Source organism: Eupeodes corollae, chromosome 3 (genome assembly GCF_945859685.1).
Source record: "Eupeodes corollae chromosome 3, idEupCoro1.1, whole genome shotgun sequence".
Lineage (NCBI taxonomy): Eukaryota > Metazoa > Arthropoda > Insecta > Diptera > Syrphidae > Eupeodes > Eupeodes corollae.
The window spans coordinates 94,539,469-94,548,798 of NC_079149.1; the positions used below are offsets into that span (position 1 = coordinate 94,539,469).

At 36.6% G+C, this 9,330-nt stretch overlaps 2 protein-coding genes across 2 annotated transcripts; one reads left to right on the forward strand and one right to left on the reverse strand.

Annotated features, from left to right (window-relative positions):
• Positions 1 to 2,150: 2,150 nt before the first annotated feature.
• Positions 2,151 to 3,135, forward strand: LOC129950848 (rutC family protein UK114). Its single transcript, XM_056062766.1, has 3 exons — positions 2,151 to 2,311; positions 2,394 to 2,620; positions 2,908 to 3,135. Exons 1-3 carry the CDS (start codon positions 2,238 to 2,240, stop codon positions 3,021 to 3,023), a joined length of 417 nt encoding a protein of 138 aa, XP_055918741.1. The 5' UTR covers positions 2,151 to 2,237; the 3' UTR covers positions 3,024 to 3,135.
• Positions 3,136 to 4,977: 1,842 nt separating this feature from the next.
• On the reverse strand, positions 4,978 to 8,791 carry LOC129952801 (uncharacterized protein K02A2.6-like). The gene has a single exon (XM_056065631.1). It carries the CDS (start codon positions 8,765 to 8,767, stop codon positions 5,141 to 5,143), a length of 3,627 nt encoding a protein of 1,208 aa, XP_055921606.1. The 5' UTR covers positions 8,768 to 8,791; the 3' UTR covers positions 4,978 to 5,140.
• Between the last annotated feature and the right edge of the window lie 539 nt (positions 8,792 to 9,330).

The following is a 9,330-nucleotide window of genomic DNA, read 5'->3' on the forward strand; positions in this document are numbered from 1 at the left end:
TCAACAACCTGATTGGTTGTTACCAGTGTGGCTTCAGACCAGGAAAGTCCACTATCGACCAAATATTTACACTACGGCAGATCTTGGAAAAAACCCAGGAGCTTCAAATCGATACCCACCATCTCTTTTTCGATTTCAAAGCCGCGTATGACAGCATCTATAGGGAAGAGCTCTACCGAGCAATGTCTAGTTTTGGCATCACTGTTAAACTTATCCGTTTGTGCAGAATGACGATGAAGAATGCACGATGCTCTATCAAAGTCGGAAAAGATCTCACCGATGCATTTGATGTCAAAAAAGGTTTTAGACAAGGCGATGCACTGTCATATGGCTTCTTCAACACCGTTCTGGAAAGAATCGTGCAAAACTCAACCGTCAACACTAGAGGCACAATCTTCCAAAGGTCCATCCAATTACTCGGATACGCAGATGATATTGACATAATTGGAAGATCAAAGCGTGATGTCAGTGGAGCGTTTTTGAGCATTGCGTCGGAAGCGAAGAAGATGGACATAAGGGCAAGACAAAGTATATGCTGTCATCAAAAACGAACATTGAAAAACGACGTCTTGGACAAAACGTCACCATGGACACCTATAATTTCGAGGTAGTTAAGGACTTTGTCTACCTAGGTACCGCTATTAACACAGACAACGACACCAGCGCTGAAATCAAACGAAGAATAACTCTTGCAAATCGCTGCTTCTTTGGACTTAGAAGGCAATTGGGAAGTAAAGTCCTCTTTCGAGCATCTAAAATCACATCTATAAGACACTCATCATCCCGGTTCTTATTTATGGAGCTGAGGCCTGAACCCTATCAAAGAAAGATGAGATCGTCTTGGGATGCTTCGAGAGAAAAATTCTTCGGGTGATTTTTGGTCCCGTATGCATTGATGGAGAATGGAGGAGAAGATAATAACGACGAACTGTACGGGCTGTACAGCGACACTGACCTAGTTAGCAGAATTAATGTCCAACGGCTTAGATGGCTGGGTCATGTAGAGCGAATGGACATCAACGCTCCAGCGCGGAAGGTGTTGGAATCTAATCCCGAGGGACGGTGCAGTAAAGGAAGACCGCGCACATAGGTGGGAGAGTACCTCAACCAACTTGGCATGCGAAACTGGAGACAGCTAGCTAGGGACCGAGCTGTAAGTCAGTAACCTACGCGAGTTATGCGCGATAATAAAACGCAGCTAACATTAAGTTCACAAACCTAATTTTGAATTAAATTTGTGTTTTAAGTTGATCGTGCATAGATTTTCTTTTACAAATGGCATTTTTTTTTGAGAAAAACTTATTTCGCAGGTCATTTTCAAATCCTAAAATATATTTGATAACTCAAACTGACTTTTAGGAAGATATTAACAAGTTCTAGCGACCCATGCATTTTATTTGTTTCAAAATTAAATTTCTGTTGAATTCAAAAACTTTTAAAATCTGAAACAATTAAAGAAATATACTTTTTAAAGTAAAATTGCTTTAGATGCTCTAGAACTGAGATTTAAACACGAATTTCAAGAATTGTAAATGTCCCACAAACAGCAAAAGTGACACTTTTGTTAAACTAATGGCTAATTAAAAAACACAATGAACGTTTTATATTTACTAATATAAAATCTTTGAATCTTTTGAAAACTAAAGTGAAAAAAGATTCGTGAATTTTAAATTGCCCCTCCTGCCTAAACGGGGGGACATAGACCCCCCTCCCATAGTAAAATATGCTTGGTTTTTAACTGTTCTATACAAATCTGTTATAATATCTTGTGGCCTGAGTTATCGTAATCTTCCCTGATGATCAGAACTATTATATGACATGCATATAAAATATAAACAAAATCTTACTAACAACGTTTTTTCTTAAACTTTCAGATGAAAGGAAATCTAAATCGAAAAAAATTAACAAATTTAAAAGAAGCAAATGTGCATAACACATAGAAACCATTTAAGCTTTTGCACTCAGTTCTTCAATTTGTATCTGCTTTGAGCTTCCTTTATAGTTTGTAATAAGCACAATTATATTTATCATAGCTTCTAACTATAACGTTTCACATAACAATCTAATTGGCATCACTGTTTTTTTAATTTTACTTCATTTTCTCATAATTTTCGTCGACGTCACTGATAAAACGAAATCATACTCTAGCTCACTTAACAGCTCGTTTTCCGTTATTAGTTTCTGTTCTCAGTTCAAAGCATTCAGACACTGTCGCCGTTAGTAATAATCTTTCATTTATGAATAAAATGTCAACTTTAATCAGGAAATTGGTGAGCACTGCAAATGCTGCTAAGCCGGTAGCTCCATACAAGTGAGTTTTATAAAATACTTCAGTTCCAAAAGAAAACCATATAAGAATATATGAACTTATCCAATTAATTTCCACCCAAAAGCCAAGCTGTTGTTGCGGACCGTACAGTCTATGTGTCTGGATGTTTGGGTTTGGATAAGAACACAATGAAGCTAGTCGATGGAGTTGCAGCCCAAACAAGTATGGCTCTAAAGAATATGGAAGCTACTCTCAAAGCAGCTGATTCTGGAATGGATAGAATTGTTAAAAATACTATTTTCCTAAAGGATCTTGAAGATTTTGGAACAGTCAATGAAGTTTACAAAACAAGTAAGTTATACCATACGTAAAGATCAACAATATTCTAGATAAGATAAGGCAGATTGGAATATAATTTGACCTCTTGTTTTGAAACTCAAATCGAGCTGTCAAATCGATAAGTCGCATTATCTTGCAGTGTTCGCTTATCAGAATAAATTCTGCCGTTTAATAAAGTTATAAGTTGAATGTTTAATAATAGTACTCCATTGGGTCTAGTTGAATTAACTTGAGGTAAACATGTTTATAAATAATTTATAATTGTTTGTTTTGTTTTTCTCTCATTTTCTCGCGTATAGTTTTTACGAAAGAGTTTCCAGCTCGTTCTTGTTTCCAAGTCGCTCGTTTGCCAATGGATGCTTTGGTGGAAATTGAATGCATTGCAATGACTGGCGATGTTAAGACAGTTTCGTGACTAGATGAAGAGGAGGTGGTTATTTCAAGACTATAAAATATTCTTTGAAGTATAATATTGAAAAGTTTGTATTTGAAATGATACTGAATAAAAAGTTATTTTTTTTGTAAAATGTCAATGTTTTTAATTGATCGACTAATACATTCGTGAAGTTTAAAGTGGTTTGTGAACGGAAATATTTGTTTAGGTTTTTAGAGAGACAAAGGATTTTGAAAGAAATTCCGTATTTCGTCTTTACCATATACGAGTAGATGTGTAAGATGAATAATTTGAAGTCAATATCTTTCATTCTTCTCTTAATACTTAATTCGAAAACCATTCCTTATCAGTTTGTTTTTGTTGTTTTTGTAGCTTTTTTGTACCTACTATAAAAAAAGTTGTAACTTGAATTTTTCTTAAAATATGAACTAAAAATTATCAACAATATTTTGAATATAGAGATTTCAAAATCTATTTTTTATACTCGTAACGAAATCTTCAGTGAAAACCTAATTTTTACTAATTTTAGTAGCATTTCTTGAAAACTTTTACTTCTAATATAAAAAATTACAGATTGGATTTTTCTTAGAACAATTTTTTACGTTAACAACAAAATTTAGCACATAATTAAACCATTTTGAATTCAGAAAGGGCTCTCAAGAAAATTGCGTGTGTTTTTTTTTAACATAGCAGTTTGAAAAAAGGTGAACACTTTGGTTAACCCTAAATATCCTACTAACCAAAAACGCTAGAGACTTGAATTAAATTTTATTTAATATATTGTAACGTGATATTAAACAAGTGTATTTTTTGAAAAAATGCCATTTAACTGTTTTTTTTTATATATCAAAAAAACTGAAAAAAAATTTGTCACCTCTAAAATTTTACGACTAAAATATGATTTCATCTCCAAAACAATTTGGTGCAACGAAGAATAATGTTTTTGACATCTCATAAAATTTTGAGAAAATCGAATCAAATTTTTTTTTTATATAAAAAATAAAAATCTAAAAAAAACATTACTCAAAGTTAGTAAAAATTGAATATTGACTCAAATATCTTTTCAAAAACTTGAAATTTAGGCTTCAAACTTATTTTAACGTATAAGAAATATTGTTTTTGACATTTTGAAAAATCTTGAGAAAAATCGAATTGACAGTTTTTTTTTTACAAAAAATAAAAACCTAAAAAAATGAATAAAAGTTGGTAAAAATTGATTTTCGACTCAAATATCTTTTCAAAAATTTGAAATATTGGCTTCAAACTTATTTTATTTCACAGAAAATAATGTTTTCGATATTCAGTAATTGTTATATAAAAATCCAACAGTCCGTTTTTTCATAAAAAATAAAATCTACAAAAAATAGTACTCAAATTTGGTAAAAATTGATACGCGTACATATAGACAAACTTTTAAGCAGGATAAATCGACAGACGGGATGGGAAGTTATCAGTGTTGGTCGCACACCAGCCTCTTTTTTTTTTTTTGGGTGGTGCAGCAGTCCGTTGAGAACTAGGGCCTAATGACTTACAACTCTCAACCATTCCTGTGTGCGAGTAATGTTGTCAGGAATGGAGGGGACCTACAGTTTATATGCCGACTCCGAACGGCTAATTTGAGAAAGCAGTTTTTCATGACAAGAGTTACTCTTGGAGAATTTGAAGGCCGTACTCGTGAAAAGACTTTAGATGGCATAGGCAGGGATCGAACCCAAAAACCTCTGGCATGACAGTCCAACGCACTAACCATCATGCCACGGGTACTCCTTTGCCTTTGTTTAAATTGATAAATTCGGTCATTCAAGAACCCTTGCACTTCAAGCAGCAATATTTTGGGCTGATAATGCATTGATGATGTATAGGCCTTGAGGTATAAGTAACGCTTCTGTTGTGATCTCTTGTGATCACACAAATTATTCTGTTCAAAAGAGAAAATAAATTATTAAGAAATACAATATATTTAATTCACGTGTTTTATTGCGTCTAGCTGGTACAAAGGTTCAGATTAAAAAGAAAGAATAAGAAGTAAGAATGAATGAAAACTAATATAAATGTCAAAATATCGATAATATGTAATAATTATGGCGTTGCCAACACCTTCCCTTTTGAGATAGGTATCTGCATATCATGATGAAAAATTATCCAGGCACAAATCTATTGATTGGTCGTCGTGTTCGCTGAGTTCGACGTGGCACAAATGGTACAGCAGGTAGAATTTTATTTGGTGAAGTCCTAACATTGGAAGAGTTATCACTATCTGATGGCGGAACTAGTTCACAAGGTGTTGTATCGCATTCATACACATCCAGTGCCATGTCCCATGGTTTATCGACTCGAGGTTTGGCAGTGATGTCTTTTTTATGACGTATTCGAAGTTGGTTTGCATGTGCACGAATCAGTCTGCCACTCTGCATTAAAACATTATACATGACCTTACCAAAACGTTCAATAATTTGTCCTGGCTGCCACTGGAAGTTGTTATTATTAGTGTGTATACTCACATAAACTAAATCTTGGCTGTTGAATGATATCGACTTGGTACCAAATTTTCGATTAAATTGTTTGGACATGGTTGTTTGATTTTTGTCATTTATAGTCTCATTTTGGTTTTGGTGATTTTCATTAAGATTGGGCTTAATAAGATTCAAGCTGATGCGAATATTTCTGCCAAACATGATTTCGGCTGGAGACTTTGAGTTTGGTGAATTTCGGTTTGGTGTTGAGCGGTAAGATTGAAGAAACGTTTGAAGATTTTGAGTGATTGTTCCCTCCGTGTTTAATTTCAGAAGAGAACGTTTGAAGGTGTCCACAAACCGTTCGGCTTGTCCATTAGACATCGGGTTGTACGGACTGGAGCAAAGATGTTGGATACCATTCTCTGCCATGTACTGCTGAAACTGGGAGCTCTTGAACTGCGTCCCGTTATCTGAAACGATCGTCTTCGGTAGTCCAAATCGGGAGAATATTTCGCTGAGAATCTCTAAAGTACGCTGAGTAGTGATGGATTTTGTTACAACTATTTCCGGCCATTTAGAGAGGGCGTCTACTAAAACCAGAAAATAATTTCCCTCGATTGGTCCAGCGTAGTCCAGATGGAGACGTTCCCATGGTTCTGTTGGTGTAGGCCATGGCTGAAGCAATGTTTTTGTTGGCATCTTGGCTGCTGACGCACAATTGTTACAATTTTGGATGAGTATTTTGATATCAGCATCGATGCTTGGCCAATAAACAAAACTTCTGGCTATAGATTTTGTTCTTTCGATACCTTGATGGCCACGATGGAGTTGTTTGAGAACTCTTCTTCTATAAAGTTTTGGAACGACGACTCTTTGACCAAACATGATACATCCGTCGATGATGCTGATATTTTCCCTGCGGTTGAAAAATGCTTTTAACTCACCATTTTCTTTGATTTCATTCGGCCAGCCATTAGCCACAAAATGAAATATTTGACGCAGTATGATGTCCTTCGCTGATTCAAACTTAACCATTTGATGAGTAACTGGCAGATTTCCGAGATTGTCTGCAAGAATTTGTTTTACATCCTGTTCAATTTTGATTGATGCAATCACAAAATCCTCTGCTACTTGGATGTTTTTATCGATGAGCCGTGAGAGCACATCTGCATATCCAAAGCTACTGGTTGAAATAAAACTGATGTCAAAATCGTATGCCAATAACTTGACTGCCCATCGTTGTAGACGATTTGCTTGATGAACGGCTATTCCTGTCTTTTTCCCGAATATAGCCAGAAGTGGTTTATGATCTGTGTGTAGCTTGAACTTTCGACCAAAAACCATTTTGTGAAACTTAGTCACAGCAAAAACAAGAGCAAGACCCTCCTTCTCAATCTGGCTATAGGCCTTTTCAGTGGGTGTGAGCGATCGTGATGCATGACAGATCGCTTTAATTGTTCCATCCTGATATTCATGCATAATACATGCGCCTAGGCCATAGTTGGAGGCATCTGCTGCCACGATAATGTTTTGCTTAGGATCGTAATGAGCTAGGACCAGGTCAGATGACAGAATCTTTTTCAGGTTGAGAAAACTATTGTGGTGTTCTTTTGTCCATACCCACCTTGTATTTGCCTTCAACAATTCATCCAATGGTCCTCTGAGGTGTCGCATGTCATCTACAAATTTTCCATAAAAATTTATAGCACCTAGAAAAGACCGGAGCTCTGACACGTTGGTTGGCTCTGGCATGTTGTTGATGGCCAATATACGTTCCGGATCGGGATGAAGTCCATGTTGGTTGATAACGTACCCGAGATATTTGACTTCGTTGACGAAAAACCTGCATTTAGCGAATTTGATCTTAAATCCGTAGTCTTGGATACGACATAGAACCTCATGCAAGTTCCGATTATGTTCCTCCAAGTCTGTTCCGGATACAAAGATGTCATCGATGTAAGCTGCTGCACCTGACAGTCCAGCAAGCATTTGGTCCATGACTTGTTGGAAAATTGACGGGAACGTTTTCACTCCGAACACCATTCGATTGTATCGGAAGAGACCCATGTGTGTGTTTATAGTGAGTAGATGCTTTGACTCTTCATCGACTTCAATTTGCAAAAATGCATCTGATAAATCTATGTGACTAAAAAATCTAGCATTGGCCAGCCTTGCGAAAATATCCTCTGGCAATGGCAGAGGGTACTGATGACTTTCGAGCACATTGTTGAGACCAGTGGAAAAATCTGCACAAATGCGTATGCTTCCATTCGATTTCCTTATGACAACTATAGGAGCGGCCCACTCCGAGTAGTTAACTGGCGAAATCACATTGGTGTCTTGTAGACGCTGCAGCTCCGCTTCAACGAGATCTTTGACAGCATAAGCGACTGGACGCTTTGGTCGAAAAACTGGTTGGATGTTTGGCATTGTCACCAGGTGTGCTTTTGTTTTGTTACACAGGCCTAAAGAATCGTTGAAAACGTCTGGAAAAGAAAGTTTTAAAAGTGAAATATTTTTTTGAATAGATTCATTTGGACTTTTTTTGTTTTCAGCTTCGCTTGTGACTTGATTGCAGATTGCACTTATTGACATTTCTTCAAGATTTAATGCCTTAATCCAGTCGAGCCCCATGACGTTTAAATTTTTGATTGGAGTAACATAACATGTAGAATATGCCTGTCTCGTTCTGAATTTGACATTGCAATCAAATTGGGCTGACAATGGTAATTTGCCGGTTGCACTTCGGGCTGTGTGTGGAACTTTGTCAACACGTGGAACATTAATATTTTTGAAGATTTTCTCTGATATTATTGTAATATCGGATGCTGTGTCCAACTGCAAGTCGATGTTTGTACCATTTATGTTGACGCTCACGTACTTTCTCTGTGATGGTTCAATTTTGTTGGTGATGAAAATGCTTTTTAATTCTGGCCTGAATGTTTTGTTGTTGTTTAAATTCGTCTTTGCTTTAGGTCTGTTGTTTTTGTGAGTTTGATTTTTCTTCTTTTTCCCCGCATTGCAGTACCCTTCTTTATGGCCTATGTTGTTACATTGTCCACATTTGTGTTTTGTATATGAACAATCGCGGGCGAAATGCATGTTTCCACAGAACCAGCATGGAGATTTTGGGATGGCTTTTGACTTGTTGCTACTGCTGTTTGTTGTGTGTAGTCGGTTCACTACAGCATCGGTTTTGGCATTCTCGATAAGTGCTGTGTCTGTTTTTAAATTGATTAAACGTTGACACTCTCTTGATAAAATGTCTAACGTAATGGTAGAACCTTCACTGTCCAACTTTGTCAGCATTTTGGTGCGGACCTCGAAGTCAGATGCTGATTTCATTCCCATTACATATATATAGCATTTGAATTGATCTAGGGTTAGATCTCTTAGCTTGAACTGTTCGCAATGCTTGTTCACTATACCTGCGTATGTGATGAAATCACAATGTGATTCTTTCGTGAGCTGTAGACAGTTATATCTAAGATTGAATTGTGATGTTTGGAAGCCAAATAGTTGAGTGAGCTTCTGCACAGTTTCCTTGAACGTATGATCACGAGGGTGCTTTGGCAAAATGTAGTTGATATACTTGCTGTGAACGATGGAATTGAGTTTTCTCAATAAAAGCCTGACTTTGGCTGCATCGTCCAATTTTGAAGCATCGATTTCGAAAAGATCTTCATAACGAGCATACCCTGTGTCGAAAGTGAGGTTGTTTTCGATGTCAAAGCAAAACTCAGTAATGTTGGATGCGAGTGCTTCCATTATAAATTCTGGGCTTTTGCTCTCCACTTTAACATTGTCTAGGTTAGGTGTTGCTACTGACTGCTGTGATAGTAGCTGCGAGACCAACGTTTGCATGGCCAGAT

Coding starts and splice junctions, on each gene's coding strand:
- LOC129952801 (XM_056065631.1), bottom strand. CDS start 8,767: ATGCTGACAAAGTTGGACAGTGAAGGTTCTACCATTACGTTAGACATT.
- LOC129950848 (XM_056062766.1), top strand. CDS start 2,238: ATGAATAAAATGTCAACTTTAATCAGGAAATTGGTGAGCACTGCAAAT. Junction 2,312..2,393: donor AAGCCGGTAGCTCCATACAA/GTGAGTTTTATA, acceptor TCCACCCAAAAG/CCAAGCTGTTGTTGCGGACC. Junction 2,621..2,907: donor CAATGAAGTTTACAAAACAA/GTAAGTTATACC, acceptor TCTCGCGTATAG/TTTTTACGAAAGAGTTTCCA.